This window comes from Artemia sp. Qi Xiang Cuo, chromosome 20 (genome assembly GCF_049724085.1).
Source record: "Artemia sp. Qi Xiang Cuo chromosome 20, ASM4972408v1, whole genome shotgun sequence".
NCBI lineage: Eukaryota > Metazoa > Arthropoda > Branchiopoda > Anostraca > Artemiidae > Artemia > Artemia sp. Qi Xiang Cuo.
In genome coordinates this window covers 25,789,442-25,813,547 of record NC_142813.1, presented here as the reverse complement: position 1 = coordinate 25,813,547, position 24,106 = coordinate 25,789,442, and the positions used below count along the sequence as shown (strand labels likewise).

Below are 24,106 nucleotides of genomic sequence, written 5' to 3'. Positions count from 1 at the left end.
ATCCCTTCAGTCTACTCCCTCTTCACAACCTTGTCATCCAAGGGCCCAGTTTTACAGAGGTTGAAAAATGTGAAATATATCCTCTTCCCAACTGTTAACGATTCTGTCCTACAAAAGATTTATGCTTCGTTTGAGCAACTTTGAAGAAACTCACAAGTTGATATATATGAAATGCATGTATTGCTTGATATCTATCTTGCACAGCTTTGCCATGCTCTGTAATCCACAGAAAAAAAAGACCTGTTACCTCTCAAACATATTTAACTGGTATCACTAAGCGTTGATCAAGTAATCTGATTCTTGTTGAAACTTGGTCGAAACCTAAATTTTGGTACCATCGATGAATTCAGTGTGAGAATTCTCGTTCAAGTTGAATTTATGATTTTCTTATTTCTACTAACATGGAACTTGCAAGATCACCGTCAACCTGAATGAACCTGATAGTTGAAGAGCAAGGAATTCCTAAATCCCAGTTGGATTAGATTTGTTTTCTTGTTTTTATTTCTCCCACCCAATGCGGCCCTTCAGTCTGAATATGATGGATGCATGTCTTTCTAGCTGCCTACCCCAAAATCTTGTGGTTTTGGTTGAGCAAACCTTCGCCTAAAAGGCAAGAAATCTTCCGGGATTGATAAAATGAGTGCTCTTCGCATTCTACATAGTAATGAGCTGCTGGTAAGCCACATTACTCTCTGATGCAGATGGATGTGGTTCAAGCAGCTGTATCATTTTCTTTCTAGATTGGAGATCTAACTCCAATACCAAAAAAAGGTTAACTTGCGTTTCAGTGCCCGTTGATTCGCCTTATAACGGTGGATGCTACTTTCTTTATACTTTTTAAACTGAGATAATCTGCCCTGTGGACGCAAAGTTTTATGTTCTGAAACTTTGCCCACGCTTTCTCCGTTGTCGCTAACGCCCTAATCGATAATGATGCACCAGTAAAAAGTTTTATGCCAGTAGGACATGAATCAGAAAATTTGACTCTCTGATTCACGCCGCTATGCTTCTCTATACAGCATAGCCTGTGGTACTCCCTTCATATGTCAAAGCCCTCCGTGAAATTTATCTTCATCTTAAAATTTGTCAAACGTGCATTCATCGTCTAAAGTCGACAGCCCTCTAATGTACCGTTCTGCTTTTATCGATGCACTCACTCTTATAATTGATTTTCTTGTTGACGTCAATAAAGGTACCCGTCAAGGTGCAGTTTCTTCCCCTTCCCTCTTCAACAATGAAGTTCTCGATGTGTGGCTAACCGCTCCCAAGTCTTGCATCTTCGCCAGTCTAACTTTGTCTCTCTTCTGCTATGCAGACGATATTCTGAACTTGAGTCAAACTATCTAGTGTTTTAATGATGTTTTAACATCACTGTAACCCTAGAAAGCAAAAACCGGGATTCATCCAACTGACGACATCAATTACCCTGGTCTCCCCATTACTCCCTTAATAAAGTACACACGAAAACTCCTAATAGCTCACATTGAACGTCAAGTTGTGAAGTCTCATGTATCTTTCGTCACAAATAAACTACGTTTCGACCACCATTTGCTTTCGAAACTTTGAACTTCGTCACTCTACAACCTTATCTATACACAGGAACGTTTTGAAAAAGTTTACAAGTTCACAAAAGTTAAAACAAACCAGTTTTCTTTCGTTTCGTACAATATCTTCCACGTTTCCCCCCATGGACCCAAAACTCTCATCTTGTCATCAAATTCAACTTAGTTGACGCTGTTATCTTTGTAGAAAAGCAATTGTCTGTATCGGTTCTTGGCTCTTCGGTTCTGACCCAATAACTTTGGGTTTCATTTATTTGCTAATAGTGATTTGTAGTATTTTCACGCTAGGAAGATTGTTTGAATTTATTTATGCTCATTTGTGCTTTAATAGAGCTCTTTACTTTTCTTTGAAAAACATATTTTGTGAAAAAAGTGTTTTAAATTAATTTCTGTTAGTTTTTATTGACATAGTTTTTTTCAAGTATTTTTTTTATTTTTTCGGTTGTTTTTATGAGAATCCATACATTAGCTCGCTATTTGTATGTTGGAGAAACTTTTTCAACGATTTTTAATCTGGACACATATAAAATTGTTTAACTTAATTTTGTACCTCCTTAAGCTGACCTGAAAATAAAATTTAATATCATTACAACAAAATTCAATCTATGCTCTTTGACAGCCTGGATATACTTACTCCCTCTTTATTTATTCAAATCTAAAGAGCAGAAATAGTAATAGTAGTGGACCCAAAAGTTTCAACTAAAAACCTCCAGTTGTTATAGAAATATTGCTGAGGTGTCTTATTGGCAACCATACACACAGTGCTGTTTGATTTAGGAATAGAACATAATGGCTGAATTGTATATTTGTAGGGGATTGACATACCCAATATCCCTAGAGGCATAGTTATTAGTCCTTCTACTATGTTCAATGGATGTCTAAAAATTTTGACTTGATTTGCTTATAAAATTAATGGGCTTGGGAGAAGAGCTGCTTGCCATCCAGTCTCTTTTTACTTTTAGAAGTGACACTAGACATTTTAATTGTGAGTCAAATTAGCTCCTTTATAAGTTTTAATGATGTTTCTAGCTATTATAGGCTAGAGTGGTTCTGTCTATGATACGGCTTATGTGCCCTTTTGAAAACCAATATGCATATTGTGTTTCCGTTTAATTAAAACTCCCCCTTAACATTCCGTAAGAGTTGCACATTAATGCCCTTAGCGTCATGAGTTACAGTAACTGTAGTGGTATTATTAATAGTATACACCTAATACCCTCTGGTTACTTCATATTCTGCCACAACTTACCCTTTAAGGTCTAACTTAATAATATAAGCCATTCTTTATCTATTCCTTTTTCACCTTTTTAAAAATCCACATGTTCATATCTTGTTTTGATTTAGTTCGACATTCGCCCAAATATTACTTAAAAGCTTCACCTTAACACTCATAAGTTGCATAGTAGCAATAGTTTTAGTAGCAGTGTGCGCATAGCACCTTTAGTTTCTTCAACATCCCATTCAACACACGCTGAAAGTTTCAACTTAATACCACAAACCGTTCCTGAAGCATACGTCCTCTTCATAACAACTATGGACATTGTGTATTTCGATTGAGTCCCATACAGTTTCAATGTATTCTAAATTTTTCGCCTTAATAGTAGTAGGCTTATCTTATAGTGGCAGTAGTAGCAGTAGAAGTACGAATCAGTAACAATAGCATGTAAATTTTTTTTTGGTTAATTCACCATCCCTCACATCACACCCCGTTAGTTTCAACTTTACACACCAAATGGTTCCTAAGATATTGCTGTAACTTCCATCAATTTAGACTCTTTAAAGAGAACTAGGGAGCCTCCTCCACTAAAAAGGGGCCTCCTCTAAGGTTCACACAAAACACCTGTCATAAAACTTTATATGTTCCCAGGGCATAACTAACAGCCCTTGCCCCCATACTCTGGGGGGTTGTGTCAACGCCAAAAGCCTTGTTATGTGATCTTTAGATTATTTTTAGAAAAAATGGCTATCTCAAAATTTATATTGTATGTATTTCTGGAAAATACGATGTTTGTGTTTGGGGGGTGGGTGTAGCTGCCCTCCGATTACTTTTATTCTTAGAAAGGGCATTAACACTTTTGATTACCATTTTAATGAGCCCCTCCGAATTATAAACGACCCCCCTTTCTATAAAAACCTTATACGTGCCTAGGGCATAACTTACGACCCTTGCGACTGTGTGAGGGGGGTCATCTTCAAAGACATAATTTGCGAACCTTCCAACTACGCTGAACAAAATGCCTAGCTCAAAAATTTTGATTGGATGTGTTTGGGGAAATGATGGTTATGGGTTAACACACACCCATTTGACTATTAAAAAAAGCTCAGACCCTTTCAATTTCCAACCAAATGAGCCCCTTTCGAAGTTTCTACGATCACTCCTTTTGAATAAAATGGTGTGGTCTAAAAAAATCAAAAATCCAAAAAATAATATATAATACATTGTGCCCACATCGCTTTTTATTTAGTAAACGCAATTGCACTACCTATGACACCAGACAAATACATTAAAGTGATTAGTGCTATGTACGACAATGAGAGTGTTGCTGTTAAGGTGGGAAATCAGGTTAGCAGCTGGTTTCGTTTTAAATCAGGAGTTAAACGGGGTTGTGCTCTATCCCCCTTAATATAGATCATTTTGATGAACTTTGGCTTAAGGAGCACAGGAAAGTCATTGGAAATAATTTATTTTTTATCATTATAACATTGATCTTATCAAGTATTTTGCAGTAGGTTGCAAAGGTTGCATCAAGACATGGCTAATAGTAGACAGAGAAAAGCCAAAAAAGATAGTCCAAGTAATTGAGAGGCAAATGTTTAAATGGCTGGGGCACGGGTGAATGGCAGGAGTAATGCATGACTCTCTTATTGGACACATACTTGTTTGTTAGTTTTTGGACAGGTATGCCTGCCTAAAGTCTCAGGCATGCTGACCAAGAATGGTCAAGGTCGAGGCCGAAGGCCTCGACCGAGTCCGTTGATTTTAAATTGAAGTTATCAAGTATTTTGCAGTAGGTTGCATAGGTTGCATCAAGACATGGCTAATTGTAGACAGAGAAAAGCCAAGACACATACTTGTTTGTTAGTTTTTAGAAAGGCATGCCTGCCTAGAGTCTCAGGCATGCTGACCAAGAATTTAAAATTGACTTAAGACCGTTAGATTGCCTGTAATGAGAAGCACGCCCGCCTATGGTCTTAAGAAGATTGACCAATAATTTAGAATTAGCATAGGACTATAAATTTACTTGAAATAACAGGCAAACGATCGCTTAAAGCCATCTTTATCTTTCAAATAGTACCTATTTGTTGCCTAAGCTTAGCCCCACATTCTAAAAAAAATTTGAATTTTTCACAAATTTTTTAAATTTTTGAGTCACTTGCCTGAGACTCTGGGCGGGTGGGCGCCCCCAAATATTGTCCCAACTTCCTCTCTCAATTTAGCCCGTATGCGCGGATGGCCACCGTCTCCAATCCCTTGCGCAGTACTATCTATTCATTGCCTCAGCTCAGTTAAGCAATCTGAGACAATTTCCACTTTATCAAATTTAGAGTCACTTGCCTGAAACTCTGGGCAGGTGAGGTTGCCACATCCAAAAACTGTCCTAACTTACACTCTTGCCTTAGAACTTATTCACGGATACCTAATCCCGTCAACGGTTAGACTTTTGCCCTATCGGTAGCCATGCACGCACTACACACATACCAACAATATTTTTTTTTTCATTTTCACATGAGGTCCCAATCTAGCCCATGTCCATGCCCATAGCTCATTGAATTGAAGTTATCAAGTCACAATTTTCAGACCTTTCAACTACGTTGAACAAAATGCCAATATCAAAATATTGATCGGAAATGTTTGTGGAAATGATGGGTGTGGGGGGGGTGATTCTCCCTCCGATTACTTTTGACTATTAAAAAAGGCAATAGCCCTCTCAATTTCCAATCGATTGAGTCCTTCTTGATGTTTTTACGACAACGCTTTCTATAAAAACCTTATATGCTCCCAGGGCATAACTTGCAACCTTAGCCTGGAGGGATGTGTGTGTGTGGGGGGGGGGGAGGTTGTCATACTCAAATACATAATTTTCAGACCCTTTAACTACGTTCAACAAAATGGCTATATCAAAATGTTAATCGGAGGTGTTTGGGGAAATGATAGGCGTGGGGGGGGGGGGGGGTATTCAACCTCAATTGGCTTCTGACTATTAATAAGGGCACTAGCCTTCTCAATTCCCAATTAAATGAGCCCTTTTTGAAGTTTTTATGACAACGCTTTCAATAAAAACCTCATATGCCCCCAGGGCATAACTTATAACCTTTGCCCTGGGGGCTGTGGGGGGTTTGTCATCCTCAAAGACATAACTTCCAGACCTTTCAACTACATTGAACAAAATGGCTATCTCTAAATTTTGATTGAATGTGATCAGGGAGATGGTGGACGTAAGAGGTGGGTTAGTTGCCCTCCAATCACTTTCGACTATTAAAGAGGGTACTAGCTCTTTAAATTTCCAATTGAATGAGCTCTTTTTGAAGTTTCTACGACAAAACTTTGTATAAAAACCTTATATGCCCCCAGGGCATAGCTTACAACCCTTACCCTGTGGGTTTTCGGGGGGGGGAGGGGTTATCATCCTCAAAATTCTCAAAATTCTAATTGGATGTGTTTGGGAAATGGTGGGCGTAAGAGGGGGGTTAGTCGCCCTCCAGTCACATTCTACTATTACAATGGCAATGGCCCTTTCAATTTCCAATCCTTTTAAAGTTTCTACGACAACCCTTTCTGTAAAATCCTTATATGCCTCCAGGGCATAACTTACAACCCTCGCCCTAAGGGCTGTGGGGGGTTGCAATCCTCAAAGACATAGTTTCCAGAACTTTCAACTACGTTGAAAAAATGGCTACCTCAAATTTTGATTGGAAGTGTTTGGGAAATCGTGGGCGTGAGAGGGGGGTTAGTTGCCCTCCAATTACTTTCGAATTTTAAAAAGGGTACTAGCCCTTTCAATTTCCAATTCAGTGAGCCTTTTTGAAGTTTCTACGACAACACTATATATAAAAACCTTATATAGCCCCAGGAGATAACTTACAACCCTTGTCCTGGGGGCTGTGGGGGCTTTGTCTTACTCAAAGACGTAATTTCAAGAACTTTCAACTACGTTGAACAAAATGGCTATCTCAAATTTTTGATTGGATGTGTTTGGGGAAATGGTGGGCGTGAGAGGTGGGTTAGTTGCCCTCCAATTGCTTTCTAAAATTAAAAAAGCACTAGCCCTTTCAATTTCCAATCGAATGAGCCCTTTTTGAAGTTTCTAAGACAACCCTTTCTATAGAAAACTTATATGCCCCCAGGGCATAACTTACAACCCTTTCCCTGAGGAGGGTGGGGGGTTGTCCTCCTCAAAGACATAATTTCCGGAAATTTCATATACGTTGAACAAAATGGCTATTTCAAAATTTTGATTGGATGTGTTTGAGGAAATGGTGGACGTAAGAAAGGGGTTAGTTGTCCTCCAATTACTTTCGACTATTAAAAAGGGCACTAGTCTTTCAATTTTCAATTGAATGAACCCTTTTTAAAGTTTCTACGACAGCGCTATCTATAAGAAAATTATATGCCCCCAGGACATAACTTACAACCTTTGCCCTGAGGGGTGTGGGGGGAGTGTCCTCCTTAAAGACATAATTTCCAGATCTTTATGGCTACGTTGAACAAAATGCCTATCTCAAAATTTTGATTGGATCTGTTTGGGGAAATAGTGGGCGTCAAAGGGGTGTTAGTTGCCTTTCAATCACTTTCGGCTATTAAAAAGGGCATAAACCCTTCCAATTTCCAATCGAATGAGTCCTTTTCAAAGTCTCTATAACATTAAATTTCCAATCCAATGAGCCCCCTCTGAAGTTTATGAAACCACCCTTTCTATAAAAATCTTATCTTAAAAAGGACACTTGAACTTCTGGATACCAATCCAATGAACTGCTTCAAAGTTTATGCGACCAACCTTTCTGAAAGAACCTAATATGCCCCACGGAATAACTTACGACCCTTACCCTAAGGGCTGTGGAGGGTGTCATCCTCAATGATCTAATTTCCAAACCTTTCAACTAAGATGAACAAAATCTCAAAATTTTGATTGGATGTGTTTGGGGAAATGATGGACGTGGGGGTGGGGGAAGTGGTTGCCCTCCATTTACTTTAAACTATCAAAAATGGCACTAGGCCTTTAATTTCCCAATAGATTGAGCCCATTTAGAAGTTTCTACGACAAATTCTTCTGTACGAACCACCCTGGTCTAAACAAACCAAAAAAAAAAAATATAATGTATCATCTCCCTTATCTCCCTTTTCGCTCATCTTCCTTATCATTTCCAGAAGGTCTCAAATTAATATACTCAGTCATTCCTGATTTACGCTTTTTTGACATTTCATGTACGCAAAACGTCAGAAGAAAGCAAAAGCGAGAATATAATTTGTACTTTACTAAAAAAAAATTCAAATGAATTTACTGAAAAACATCGGCATTGTCAGTTTAATATACAGTCAGTTATAATTTATTCCTTAAAATCTTAATTAATTTATGATTTCTTAAAGTTATAAAAATGAAAAATATTTAAAAGAATTTTTTGAGTAAAGTACAAATTATAATAATAAGAATCTAATGCAAAAACATAGGCTAGTGCCTCTTACATAACAGGAAAAAGACAATATAAAAATTTAGATAAACTTTCTAAAGTTACTGAAATCGTACAAACGACTCTCGTATATCTTGTCAAACGAGTTCTTGAAAGAGCTGATGGAGGTTGCCAGAACGGTTTCTTCGGGTAAGGGAGTTCCAGGTGAGACGACTTGGTTTCGAAAGGCTCATTTGCCTACATATTTGTAGAATCTCTCAGTTTTAAGCTTTAAGGGCCACGTTCAGTTTATAGCCACGTAGATGATTTTCGTTAAAGACCAGCAATGCTTCTCCAAGGACGTTGTCATAGCAGCCATGGCATAGTTTGTACAGCTCGATCATATCACCCCTTAGAAATTTGTATGAGAGTGCTGGCAGGTGAAGCTGACGAAGGCGTTGTTCGTATGGGAGGTCTTTCAGACTTGGGGAGAACTTTGTTATCTGCCTTTGAACTGCTTCCAGTGCATCTATATCCTTGTTCAGGGATGGGCAAACTGTGCAATGACCATATTCGAGAATTGGGCAGACTAGCGACTTGATGAGGGTCGCGAGCATTTCTACATTGAGACACTTGAACGTTCTCCTAATCAGCGCTGATACTAACGTAGCCTGTTTTATGGCCAATTCGTATTGGTCCGAAAAGGTCAACTTGTGGTCAACCATGATACCTAAATCTGTTTCGACCGTGCTTTGAGGAAGTGGTGTGGGTCCAATGCTGTATGATGCAGATGGACATTCTGCTCCGAGGGTCAAGTGGTGGCTTTTCAGGATATTAATTTCAATGAGCCAAGTCTTCATCCAGGCGCTAATACGGTCGAGATCTTTTTGGAGTTTTGCAGTCTTCAGGTCACATGATGATACGATATAGCTTGGTGTCATCCGCGTACAGCAGAATTGTTGAGTCAATATCATCAACTAGGTCGTTTATATAAAGGTTGAACAGAAGGGGACCTAGGATAGATCCCTGCGGATATATCACTGATAGATCACTATAGGATAGATAAGTGATAACGTAAAATTCTGTTTGGCTTATCTGACCTTCTACAGCAATGACTTGCTTGCGCCCCGTTAGAAAGTTTGTTATCCAGGCAAGTATTTGCCCCCCATCCGGGCCATATTTTGCAAGCTTGAGAAGTAGACGCTTATGGGTTACTTTGTCTAAAGCTTTCTGGAGATCCAGGTAGATAACATCTATTTCAAGTCCCTTATCAAGAGAGGTCTTCCAGTCGTCCACTGCATAGAGCATCTGAATTTCAGCTGATCGTTTTTTTTTTAGAAAACAAACTGTTTAGCCTTCAGTTTCTTGAGTACTAAAGATTCAGTTATGCTGATACTGGAGATTGGCTCTTGCTCATATGTGCTACTGGTCGAGGGAATGGGCTCTTTAAGGTCTGGTTCTTCAGTAAAGACTCTTGCAAATTGCTTGCCAAGAAGGTCTGCTTTGCACTTTGTGTCTTCTATAAGGATGTCCAGCTGCTTGTCAAACAAAAGTGGAATTCCACCTCCGTTCTTACGCTATGAGTTGACATATCTCCAGAAGCATTTTGGATTTTTCTTCAGGCTATTTGCCAGTTTCCGTTCCCCTTCATTTGCTTCAAAGCGGGTTGCTTTTAGAACTCTGTTCGAAGCCTTTTGATAGCCAGCCCTTTCCGAGTCAGCAGGAAGCTTACTTTTTAGTTTGAATTTCATTGCCTCCCAAGCTCCTATTTCTTCTTTTATGAGGCTAGTTGTTTTATTTGACAATGCTACCCACGAGTAACTGCTGATCAGCGGACTGCGTCACCCTTCAGCTTATTTTATGATTGACCGGAAAACGTCATAGAGTTTTTCAGGTGAGGCTTGGTCCTTGAACATTTCTTCCCAGTCAATATTTTGGAGATCTTGCCTCATCGCTTCATAATTTCCCTTGTATTAGTTTCACTTCGGCTGAGCTGGCGATTTCGCTTGTGGTTTGGCTTTGATGTCAAACGCTATCACGGCATGATCGGATTTTCCAACCGGTGCTAGCACTTCGATATTCTCTACCATACTAATATCACTCACGAGGAGGAGATCTAAGAGGTTTGGGGTGTTGGTGCCACGCACCCTCGCAGACTCATCTATCAGCTGTTCGAAATAGTTTTCATTGAACTTTACTTTACTTTACTTACTTTCGGCGGGAACCAGACGATGAACTGTCCTGCCCGGCACCAAAGAATCTTGGGATGACTTCCGACGACCACTTGGACCTGTCGGCTGCAGCTTCTCCGGCGATCTTCAGCCAGTATTTGTCCCATCTCCGACCGTATCTCCTGAATCCTCCCCACGGTTCCAGGTCCTCTTTGAATGTTTGCCACAGGTTCTTCTTTTGTCCTCCTGGTTTACGTTTCCAGGAGGGGGCTGGTTCGCAGACAAGGACGTCTCGACATATCGTGCCTTCGGGACGGCGCAATGTGTGGCCGAGGAGCTTCAGGCGACGTCTTTTAATGATAAGCGATAGCTCTTCTGATTGGCCACAGCGACTCCTTACTTCACTATTGGAAATCCTGTCCCATCTCTTAATGCAGAGGATGTAACGAAGGCAGCGGTGGTCGAACACATCCAAAGTTCTCGCATCTGCAGTCTTGATCGGCCATGTCTCGCAAGCATACAGTAGTACTGCTCGAACAGTTGCACCATAGATTCTAACTTTTGTTTTGGTTGAGATCTCCCGTCTGGTCCATAATGCTTTTTTCAGACTAGTAAAGACTCCCCAGGCTTTTGCTATGCGGGCAGAGATATCCCTTTCAGCTCCGCCATCAGGTGTTATGATAGAGCCAAGATACTTGAATTCCTCAACGCTTTCTATTGGCTCACCGTCGAGGGTAACTTGGCAAGGAGCAGGTTGGTTGAGAGCCAATACTTTAGTCTTTGCGCAGCAGATGGCCAATCCGATGCGCTTTGAGACCTCATAGGTATCGTCGATCATGCCTTGTAAGCTGTCGGCGGTAGTTTCCAGCTCAACAACGTCGTCTGCGAAGTCCAGATCTGTCAGGGGCTGGAGGAAACCAGCTGTTTGTCCGAAGACTATTCCGCTGTGGTTTCTCATTGCATTATACATGATCCAGTCTATCGCGTAGTTGAATAATATAGGCGAAAGGGGGCATCCCTGCTTTACCCCAAACTCCACTGGAAACTTAGGGGTGTCATTGCCGGAAACACGGACGCGAGTCTCAGTGTCCTTATACGTACTTCGGAGTATCTCAATGATCTCCTGTGGCGCCCCGTCTTCAGCCACAATTCTCCATAGCTCCTCTCTGATGAGAGAGTCAAAGGCAGCTGCAAAGTCAATACAGACGATGAGAAGGGGTAGATGAAACCTGCTGTATTGCTGAAGGATGAGATGAATCGTCAATATCTGTTCTGGACAGCCTCTGCCTGGTCTGAAGCCTGCTTGCTCAGGACGGGTTAACTAGTCACGTGTGTCTTTTAATCAATTCAGAAGAATGACGTAGAAGATCTTCATGGCAAGTTCAATCAGGGAGATATCCCTATAGTTTCCGCAAATGGCCTTATTTCTTTTTTTGCATAACAGAATGAGGACTGATACTTTCCAGTCTTTTGGGAAGGTCTTTGTCGTCCATACCTGGACAAACAGGTCGGTTAGGCGGCATAGTAGAGTTGGTGAGGACTTGAACATTTCAGACGGAATCCCATCCTCTCCAGGAGTTTTATTGTTTTTCATGCACTTCAGCGCTTTTTGTACGTCCGCAATACTTGGCGGATCGAGATTTACTGCGTAGGGCTCTCTAGCAGCACTCGAGGAGGCAGGTAGATCGCACGGGGGTTTGACAGGGTTCAGTAGCTCAGAAAAATGCTCTCGCCAGCGTTCCATGCGTCCTTCTTCTGTTCGGATGAGTTCTCCGGACTTATCTTTCAGTGTGTCAACCGTTACAGGAGCTTTTCCAGTCGCTTCTTTCGGTAGTTTGAACATTTTCCTGCTGTTGTGGCTCCTGGACGCGTGTTCCAACTCATTAGCCAGATTTGACCAGTACTGGTCTCTGTCCTGTTTCAGTGACTGTTTAACTGCTTTGCGGGCTACTTTTAAGGGTTCTTTTGCACCTCCCACGAGGGGTCGCTTCTTCTCAACTAGTTCTATGATGTGGTCAGAGATCCAGGCTCGCTGTTTTCGTTTTGTTTGGCCAAGCACCTCCTCAGCTACGTCCTGTGTCGCAATTTTTATCTGCGCCCATTCTTCATCGACGAGTGAGAGACGATTCAAGGCATCGAACCGGTTACTTAGCTTTTACTCAAAGTCGGCTTTGATTTCCGGGCATCTTAGTTTCGAAACATCGAAGCGCTTCCCTGCCTTCTGTCGCTTCTACCTACTAAGGCGGTGACGGACTTTGCAAGTGAGGAGATAGTGGTCGGATCCATTTAAAGATCCTGTGTCTGCTCTTCTGTATACCCGGGCATCTGTGCAGGAGCTCCTCCATCTTCTGCTGACTAAGATGTGGTCGATCTGGGCTGTTGTTACGCCGTCGTTTGAATGCCATGTAACGAGGTGGAGTCTCTTGCGCTCAAAGAGAGTGTTTGTGACGCATAGGTTGTTGTATCTGGCTAGCTGTAAGAGCCTTTCTCCCTTGATGCATCTGTCACCAACGGTGTGGCGGCCAATAACTGCTGCTGTGTCGGGGTCTACTCTGCCAAGCCGGGTGTTCCAGTCTCCAGCTACAAAGAGTATGTCACGCCTTGGTGTCTTGTCTATGATTCTTTGTAGGTCATAATAAAAGGCACTTTTGACCGCGTCACTACTGTCCCTTATCGGAGCGTACACGGCGATTATGGTTATGTGGCTAATGTGGCCTCTCAGTCTGATCATGGCGATCCTTGGTGACACTGGCTCCCAAGAGGTGACGCATGATGCAGTAGGACCGTCTATTAGGAACCCAACTCCTTGCTGGCCGGAACCATCATTGGGACCCGAGTTATACAACTGGAATGAGTCCGATTCGGAAATGGTCAACTTTTTGGACAGAACATCATTAAGTCTTGTTTCTGACAGACAACAAACGTTGATTTTATACTTTTGCAGCTCCCTTGCAAGGAGCAGTTGCGTGGATTCCAGCTTGCAGCTGCGAACATTCCACGCGCTAATATTCAAATGTTTTCTTGATCGTTTTCTTGATCGTTTTCTTGATCGGGCGGCTTGCATACTTGTCGGGCCAGGCACCACCCTGACCTGGTCCACGTCGGCTACCGCGAACGCCGTAATAGTAGTATCTCTCTGCATTTGATCTTCAATATCCATTGGTGTTTCATAGGAATTGACTTGACCAAAGGCTCCCCAGACCCTTGGCGCCCCGTTGCGTTAGCCATTCTATTTGTCGGGCTAGGCTACTCATAGAATGTTACACCACTCCACCGCTGTGAGGTGCAACTTAGGGCTCTCCTCCCGGCTCGCTAGGGATGGGGGCGTGACTCCTCGCTCCGAGGCCCCAACCATAGCTTGGGAGCACTCGTGCTTATCAGGCCCTGATTCCCACCTAGGAGGTCGGGAGGTTGGAGTGTAGCGTTGTTGCCAGTCAACCTAAGGTAAATTGAAGTCATCGGCAATTACAAGGCTCATATCTTGCTCACTTGCTACAGAGGAGATTGTGGCGCATATCGCCTGTTCATTTTCCAAAGAGCTGTTGGGACTTCGGTTGGGACTGCTCATATTATTTTCTGCTCGTTTTGAGTTTGACTCTGTTACTTATTTTAATTTCTGTTTGTTTTCGGTTTCCTTTATTTATTCATACTGATTTGTGGTAGTTGTGTGCCTGTTAGATTATTTGATTCTATTTTTGGTCATTTTGGTTTAATGGAGTTTTTTACTTTTTTTTGAAAAACTTATTTTGAGGAAAAAGTTTTTTTTTAATTAATTTCTGTTCGTTTTACGTTGACATAGTCTTTTTCAGGAAATAAGACCGAGCCTCTTCTAAAGTTAAACAGCCATTCCTTCCATAAGAACCTTAAATACCCTCTGGGAATAACTTCAACCCTTGCCCCTAATCTCTCGGTTTTTTTAGCCCCAAAGCCTTGTTATATGATATTTAGACTATTTTGAATAGAATGGCTAACTCAAATATTAGATGCACTTAGGGACTATACAATGTGTGTGTGTGGGGGGGGTTGCCCTCCGATCGCTTTGACTTTTAAAAAGGGCACTGGAACTTCTGATTACCGATCCAATGAGCCCCCTCCGAAGTTTATACAGTCATGCTTTCTATAAAAACCTTATATGCCCGCAGGGAATAGCTTACAACCCTTGCCCTGAGGACTGGGGGGGATTTGTCATATTCAAAGACATAATTTCCAGAATTTTCAAATATATCTATCTCAAAATTTTGATTGGAAGTGTTTGGGGAAAGGATGGGCGTGGGAGGGGGAAATTTGCCCTTTGATCATTTTCGACTAATAAGAAAGGCACTAGTACTCTTAATTTCAAACCGAATGAGTCCTTTTTGAAGCTTCTACGACAAACTTTCTATAAAACCTTAAATGCCCCAAGAGCACAACTTACAACGCTTGTCCTGAGGACTATGGGGGTAGGGTTGCCATCCTCAAAGAAACAATTTCCAGACCTTTCAACTACGTTGAATAAAATGGCCATATCAAAATGTTGATCGGAAATGTTTGGGTAAATGTTGGACGTGGGGGGGGGGGGGATTCTCCCTCCGATTATTTGCGACTATAAAAAAGGGCAATAGCACTCTCAATTTCAAATCGAATGAGTCCTTTTTGCATTTTTTATGACAAAGCTTTCTATAAAATTATATGCCCCCAGGGCATAACTGACCTTAGCCTGGAAGACTGTGGGGAGGGTGGGGGGTTGTCACACTCAAAGACATAATTTCCAGACCCTTTAACTACGTTGAACAAAATGGCTATATCAGAATGTTGATTGGAAGTGTTTGGGGAAATGATGGGCGTGGGGGGGAATATTCAACCTTCAACCGTTTTTTACTATTAATAAGGGCACTAGCTCTCTCAATTCCCAATTTAATGAGCCCTTTTTGAAGTTTCTACGACAACGCTTCCTATGAAACCCTTATATGCCCCATGGCATAACTTACAACCTTTGCCCTGGGGGCTGTAGCGAATTATCATCCTCAAAGACCTAATTTCCAGAAATTTCAACTACGTTGAACAAAATGGATATCTCAAAATTTTGATTGGATGTGTTTGGGGAAATGGTGGGCCTGACAGGGGGGTAGTTGCTCTCAAATCACTTTCGACTGTTAAAAAGGGCAGTAGCCCTTTCAATTTCCAATCGAATGAGCCCTTTTGAAAGTTTCTACGACAACGATTTCTATAAAAACCTTATATGCCCCCAGGGCATAATTTACAACCCTTGCCCTGAGGGTTGTAGAGGGTTGTCATTCTCAAAGACATAAAACCTTATATGTCCCCAAGGTATAATTTACAACCCTTGCCCTGAGGGCTGTGGAGGGTTGTCATCCTCAAAGACATAATTTCTAGAACTTTCAACTCCGTTGAACAAAATGGCTTCCTCAAAATTTTGACTGGAGGTGTTTCGGGAAATAGTAGGCGTGAGAGGGAGGTTTGTTACCCTCCAATCACTTTCGACTTTTAAAAAAGGCACTAGCCCTATTCAGTTTTCAATTGAGTGAGCCCTTTTTGAAGTTTTTACGACAAAAAACTTTATAAGGCCCCAGGGCATAACTTACGATCCTTGCCCGGAGGGTGTGGCGGCTTTGTCATTCTAAGAGACATAATTTCCAGAACTTTCAACTACGTTGAACAAAACGGCTTCACAAAACTTTGATTGGATGTGTTTGGGAAAATGGTGGGCGTGAAAGTGGGACCCTCCGATCACTTTCTACTATTGAAAAGTTAGTTGCCCTCCAATCACTTTCTACTATTGAAAAGTGCACTAGCCCTTTCAATTTCTAATCGAATGAGTCCTTTTTGAAGTTTCTACGACAACCTTTTCTCTAAGAAGCCTTATATGGCCCCTGCGCATAACTTACAACCCATGCCCTGAGCAGTGTCGGGGGTTGTCATCCTCAAAGACATAATTTCCAAAAATTATAACTACGTTGAACAAAATGGCTATTACAAAATTTTGATGGGATTTGTTTGATGAAATGTTGGGCGTAAGAGGGAGGTTAGTTGCCCTTCAATTACTTTCGACTATTAAAAGGGCACTAGCCCTTTTAATTTCCAATTGAATGAACCCTTTTTGAAGTTTCTACGACAACGCTATCTATAAAAACTTATATGCCCCAGGGTATAACTTAAAATCCTTGCCCTGAGGTCTGTGGGGGGAATGTCCTCCTCAAAGACAAATTTCCAGATCTTTAAACTACGTTGAACAAGACGGCTATCTCAAAATTTTGATTGGATGTGTTTGGGGAAATGGTGGGTGTGGAAAGGGTGATAGTTGCCTTCCAATCACTTTCGGCTATTAAAAAGGGCACAAGCCCTTCCAATTTCCAATCGAATGAGCCCTTTTCGAAGCTTCTATGACACCTCCTTCGATACGAAGCGTACTGGTCTAAAACCAAAAAAAAAATACATTGTGCCAACATCGTTCTTTACTTAGGTAGAACTATTGTGCTGCCTATGATAAGGTTAAAAATACGTACATTCTCAATAACAAATACTCTATGTAAACAATGAACAAATTGCCCTGATGACTGTGGGGACGTGACATCCCCAAAGACATAAGTAGTGGATGTTTCAGCAATGCTGAACCAAATAGCTCTCTAAAAATTATGATCTAATAATTTTTTGGGAATGATAGGCTTTGGGGGTGAATGGTTGCTCTCCATTCACTTTTAACTCTTAAAAAGGGCACTAGAACAGTAGTACGCTTCGTCTGTATTTGCTCGGAGGTATAGCAATTTCTACGTTATTCTATAGAATCTCTACACCTTTTCAAAGAGATTCAGAGCTCCCTCATATGGCCTTATACTTTGCTCGGAGGTATAGGAATTTCTACATTATTCTATAGAAGCTCTACACCTTTTCAAAGAGATTCAGAGTTCCCTCACATGGCATTATACTTTGGGTAGACTATGTTCCTTCCTTTGCTATTTGGGATTACATTATATGTAAAATGATATCTCATTTGCATTAAGCTAACTCAATTTGCGAAAAGGTAATCGATTTGCACAATTCTACTCTGATTGAATTGTCGCCGACAATGGGTTGAAAATGATATGTAATCACTGCTAAGCCTTTTGTTATTGCGAGAGGATTACCCAATTCTTAGTGTTAACTGACAGAGTTCCAAATACGAACATTTTTTGTTATTAAAAAAATGAACACTATAATCAGAATTATTTGATTGACATTTAAAAAGGGGTAATGAGATTTGCAAATTGGATTGTAGGATTTGCAAATTTGATCCTATTAAGGTGGAAAAAAAAGAAAAGGATTTATAGGACCATGTTATTCTGACACCGCCATAGGACCATGTTATTCTGACACCGCCATAGGACCATGTTATTCTGACACCGCCATAGGACCATGTTATTCTGAGACCGCCATAGGATCATGTTATTCTGAGCATGTTATTTGCTTGCCTGTATGGCAATCTCCATGTTATTTGTTTATTTTTTTTATTAAAAAAATGGACACTATAATCAGAATTATTTGATTGTCATTTAAAAAGGGGTAATGAGATTCGCAAATTGGACACTATGAACGATATTAATTAATTTTTTGAATAATAGGAGTGTGAATGATTCTAATTAGTGATTGGATTGTATGAAGGTGGAGAAAAAAAAGGATTAAACTGATTAGCAGTTAAGGTAACCCCGAAGGAGCAGTTAACTCAGGTAATTTGTTATAAATTTGAAACAACATCAGTCTATGAAAATGGCGAACGACGATAGAATGACATTGTGACTTGACCTAGCTTTACCTCTCTGATACGGTCTGTATAATACACAAGTGATTTTTGAAAAATATTGTCAATTTAAAATAGGATATAACGTTCCCTTCGTTCCCCCATTTCTGAGGGCAGGGGAGGGGGGGGGGAGTCAATTTTGGAGGGAAAACCAAAAAAACTCAGAAGCGAAAATAAATGAGATCTGCCTGAAGGGGAAGGCTCAGAGGCCCTGCGTTCCCCCATTTCTGAGGGCAGGGGAGGGGGAGGGGGGAGTCAATTTTGGAGGGAAAACAAAAAATACTCAGAATCGAAAATAAAACCTGATCTGCCCCAAGGGGAAGGCTCAGCGGCCCTTCCTTCCCCGCTTTCAGTGGGCAGGGGAGGGGGAGTCAATTTTGGAGGGAAAACCAAAAACACACAGAATTAAAAATAAATGAGATCTGCCTCAAGGGGAAGGCTCAGAGGCCCTTCGTTCCCACATTTCTGAGGGCTGGGGAGGGGGAGGGGGGGAGTCAACTTTGGAGGGAAAATTGAAAATACTCAGAATCGAAAATAAAGCATGATCTGCCTCAAGGGGAAGGCCCAGAGGCCCTTCGTTCGCCCATTTCTGAGGGCAGGGGAGGGGGGGGTCAATTTTGGAGGTAAAACCAAAAAATACTCAGAATCCAAAAAACAGCGTGATCTGCATCAAGGGGAAGGCTCAGCACCCCCTCCATCACCCATTTCTGAGGAGGAATTAATTTTTGTGGGATGATATGGGAAAATGGTACATGTTAAATATTCGGGTAAACACGCGACTATAAATAAGGCTATTGCGTCTTTCTGAACATTCTGTGAGAGGCCGGCGTAAGTATTTAGTTTAAATAATTCTAAGAGGAATTGAGTTTTGTGGTTTGTGTGTAAAAATGGTACATTTTGAATGTTTGGGTAAGCAAACGACTAAGAAACGCTTCACTATAAATAAGGCCATTGTGTTTTCCTGAACTTTCTAGGGCGGGGGTAAGTATTTAGTTTAAATAATTCTAGGAGGAATTGATTTTTGTGGGTGGTACGAAAAAATGGTACGTGTTAAATATTCGGGTAAACATTCAACTACAAATAAGGCTATTGTGTCTTTCTGAACTTTAGGTGAGAGGCGGGGGGGGTAAGTATTTAGTATAAATAATTCTAGGATGAATTTAGTTTTGGGGCTGGTGCGGAAAAATGGTACGTGTGGGGTAAATTAAGTTTTGAGAGGGGTAAAAATGGTAGTTATTTAGTACCCGATAAACAGGTGACTTGAAATGCATCATTAGAAATAGTTTATTGCTAATGATACCTCCTCGACAGATATTTTTTCTATTGTATTTTATAGCTATTAGCCAAACGTTGCTCTGTGTTTCTCAAACCAACTAGTAAATATTTATCGGGGTTTTATTTTTTTTATTCAATTATTTTCAGTGTAAGCCAATATTATTACATCATACTTTTATTCTAACTTAACTTGTAGGAATAGGACTTCTAGAATAAGGATTCATTCCCTCGACTAAATCAGTTTATTAATGTAAAATAGTGAACGAAAGGCTATTAATTATTCGTATTCTTCTTCTTCTTCTTCTTATCTAACTAACCATTGCGCTGGGTTTGTCACACCAACTAGTAAATATTTATCGGACTTTTTTTTTCCGTTCAATTATTTTCAGTGTAAGCCAATATAATGCTAGGGGGAGTAAAAATGGTAGTTATTTAGTACCCAGTAAACAGGTGACTATATGCTTCATTAGAAGTAGGTTATTGCTAATGATACCTCCTCGACATATCTTCGCTGTTTGAATATTTATAGAAGCTTATGCATAGTCTCCATATAATTCTAGTCCCAGCGGCAGCTGAGATCAAGCTTCAGATTCGGCATCACCAAACAGAGATTAATCCGAATTTGTCACCAAAATTGTAAGTGAGTAGCAGATGCTTTCTTGAATTCACCTGCTGGATCAATAAAAGACTTTTCGTTCGAGACCTTCTGACAAAATTCTAAGTAATTACCACGCAATTTCTTGAAGTTACCCCTTGGATACACAATGCAGAAATTTCATTTAAGAAACTATGAAAAATTTGTAAGTAAGCAAGTAAGTAACAAATTCTTTCTTGAAGTCACATCTTGGATACACAATACAGAAATTTAATTAAAGAAATTATGAAAAAATTGTAAGTAAGTAGCAAATTCTTTCTAGAATTCACCTGCTGGATAAACAAAAAGACATTTCATTTAATGAATGAAGACAAAATTCTAAGCAAGTAACAAACTATTTCTTGAAGTTACCTCTTGGATACACAATGCAGAAATTTCATTTAAGAAATTATGAAAAAATTCTAAGCAAGTAACAAACTCTTTTTTGAAGTCACCTCTTGGATACACAATGCAGAAATTTCATTTAAGAAACTATGAAAAAATTGTAAGTAAGTAAGTAACAGATTCTTTCTTGAAGTCACCTCTTGGATACACAATACAGAAATTTCATTAAAGAAATTATGAAAAATTGTAAGTAAGTAGCAAATTCTTTCTTGAATTCACCTGCTGGATAAACAAAAAGACATTTCGTTCAAGAAATTATGACAAAATTCTAAGTAAGTAACAAACTTTTTATTGTCTGCGACTTAGATACACAATGTAGAAATTTAATTCAAGAAATTATGAAAAAATTCTCAGTAAGTAACAATTTCTTTCTTGAAGTCAACTCTTGGATACACAATACGGAAATTTCATTCAAGAAATTATGAAAATATTTGTAAGTAAGTAACAGGCTCTTTATTGATTTCACCTCTTGGATATACAGTACAGATACTTCATTCAAGAAATTATGAAAAAATCGCAAGTAAGTAACAAACTCTTTGTTGTTTTCACCTCTTGGATATACAATGCGGATATTTCATTCAATAAATTATGAAAAAATTGTAAGCAAGTAACCAACTCTTTCCTGAAGTCACATCTTGGATACACAATGCAGAAACTTCATTTAAGAAACTATGAAAAAATTGTAAATCAGTAAGTAACAAATTCTTTCTTGAAGTCACCTCTTGGATACACAATGCGGAAATTTCATTAAAGAAATTATGAAAAAATGGTAAGTAAGTAGCAAATTCTTTCTTGAATTCACCTGCTGGATAAACAAAAATGCATTTCGTTCAAGAAATTATGACAAAATTCTAAGTAAATAACAAACTCTTTCTTGAAGTTACCTCTTGGATACACAATGCAGAAATTTCATTTAAGAAATTATGAAAAAATTGTAAGCAAGTAACAAACTCTTTCCAGAAGTCACCTCCTGGATACACAATTCAGAAACTACATTTAAGAAACTATGAAAAAAATTGTAAGTAAGTAAGTAACAAATTCTTTCTTGAAGTCACTTCTTGGATACACAATGCAGAAAATTCATTAAAGAAACTATGAAAAAATTGTAAGTAAGTAGCAAATTCTTTCTTGAATTCACTTGCTGGATAAACAAAAATACAATTCGTTCAAGAAATTATGACAAAATTCTAAGTAAGTAACAAACTCTTTATTGTTTTCACGACTTAGATATACGATGTAAAAATGTAATTCAAGAAATTATGAAAAAATTCTCAGTAAGTAAAAATTTCTTTCTTGAAGTCAACTCTTGTATACACTATAAGTAAATTTAATTAAAGAAATTATGAAAATATTTGTAAGTAATTAACAAGATCTTTATTTATTTCAACTCTTTGATATACAGAACAGATACTTCATTCAATAAATTATGAAAAAATCGCAAGTAAGTAACAAACTCTTTATTGTTTTCACCTCTTTGATATACAATGCGGATATTTCATTCAATAAATTATGAAAAAATTGTAAGCAAGTAACAAACTCTTTTTTGAAGTCACATCTTGGATACACAATGCATAAACTTAATTTAAGAAACTATGAAAAATTTTTAAATAAGTAAGTAAAAAATTATTTCATGAAGTCATCTCTTGGATGCACAATGAAGAAATTTTATCAAATAAATTATGAAAAAATTGTATGTAAGTAGTAAATTATTTCTTGAATTAACCTGCTTGATAAACAAAAAGACATTTCGTTCAAGAAATTATGACAAAATTCTAAGTAAGTAACAAACTCTTTCTTGAAGTTACCTCTTGGATACACAATGCAGAAATATTATTTAAGAAATTGTAAAAAAATTGTAAGCAAGTAACAAACTCTTTCCTGAAGTCACCTCTTGGATAAACAATGCAGAAACTTCATTTAAGAAACTATGAAAAAATTGTAAGTAAGTAAGTAACAAATTCTTTCTTGAAGTCACCTCTTGGATACACAATACAGAAATTTCATAAAAGAAATTATGAAAAAATTGTAAGTAAGTAGCAAATTATTTCTTGAATTCACCTGTTGGATAAACAAAAAGACATTTCGTTCAAGGAATTATGAAAAAATTCTAAGTAAGTAACAAACTCTTTATTGTTTTCACGACTTAGATACACGATGTGAAAATTTAATTCAAGAAATTATGAAAAAAATCTCAGTAAGTAACAATTTCTTTCTTGAAGTCAACTCTTGGATACACAATACGGAAATTTCATTCAAGAAATTATGAAAATGTTTGTAAGTAAGTAACTAACTCTTTATTGATTTCACCTCTTGGATATACAGTACAGATACTTCATTCAATAATTTATGAAAAAATCGCAAGTAAGAAACAAACTCTTTATTGTTTTGACCTCTTGGATATACAATACGGAAATTTCATTCAATAAATTATGAAAATTTGTAAGCAAGTAACAAATTCTTTGAAGTCACCTCTTGGATACACAATACAGAAATTTCATAGAAGAAACTATGAAAAAATTGTAAGTAAGTAGCAAATTCTTTCTTGAATTCACCTGCTGGATAAACAAAAAGACATTTCGTCCAAGAAATTATGACAAAATGTCCATCGCTTAGCATTCAGGTCTTGACAGAGAATTTTTTCATAATTTCTTGAATTAAATTTCTACATCGTGTATCTAAGTCGTGAAAACAATAAAGAGTTTGTTACTTAGACTGTTGCCCAAGCGGTAACCATGCCATGCTCTACACACATACCAACAATATATTTTTGTTTTTTGTATTCAGGCTGGTGGACTAAGATCCCAATTCTGAGCTAGTGAATTTCCACCGTTCTAGGACAATTTTCTCATAATTTCTTGAATGAAATTCCAGGTAAGTAACAATCTCTTTCTTGAAATCCCCTCTTGGATACACAATACGGATATTTTATTCAAGAAATTATAAAAAAAGGAAAGTAAGTAACAAACTCTTTATTGATTTCACCTCTTGGATACAAAAAAAGACATTTCATTCAAGAAATTATGACAAAATTCTAAGTAAGTAAAAAAACTCATTCTTGAATTCGCCGTTTGCATGCACAATACAAAAATTTCATTCTATGGGACCTCTACACGTGATTAAATACGTTTTGAAACTACATACTATTTGCTTGCCTTTCCTTGGTAACTTTCCAAACGAGCGGGGATTCCCCACTGGTTCCAACACATTGGAAAAAAATGAGCAATACGAAAACTCCACGTTTTCAACCAGACTGGTTTTTTAGACAGCACCCTTTTTTTTAGGGGCCAATCAGAGACAGCGGAGGTTGCTCAATATACGATAACTGGATTGGTGATTGGTTACACACCGCAACGGCGCATACATAGTGAGAGAAACATGCAAAGTCGACATAGCTTTATTTCATTTTTTAAGGTTAATTTAGACGAGGTTACGTGCACGCACGTAACCTCGTCTAAATTAACCTTAAAAAATGATATTGCTATTTGGGGCCTTTACATTCCTTGGCACCTTTCAAGAGCATGTACTTTCACCCATTTTTTTTAGGGGTCAATCAGAGACAGCGGAGATTGCTCAATATACGACAACTTGATTGGTGATTGGTTACACACCGAAACGGCGCATACATAGTGAGAGAGACATGCAAAGTCGACATGGCTTTATTTCATTTTTTAAGGTTAATTTA

At 38.9% G+C, this 24,106-nt stretch overlaps 1 protein-coding gene across 1 annotated transcript; it reads right to left on the bottom strand.

The window, feature by feature from the left end:
- Nucleotides 1-10,147: 10,147 nt before the first annotated feature.
- On the bottom strand, nucleotides 10,148-13,499 carry LOC148940044 (uncharacterized). Its single transcript, XM_089106056.1, has 2 exons — nucleotides 12,986-13,499; nucleotides 10,148-10,284 (listed from the first exon to the last, which is right to left on the bottom strand). The coding sequence occupies exons 1-2, from the start codon at nucleotides 13,497-13,499 to the stop codon at nucleotides 10,148-10,150; spliced, it is 651 nt and encodes a 216-aa protein (XP_088962182.1).
- Between the last annotated feature and the right edge of the window lie 10,607 nt (nucleotides 13,500-24,106).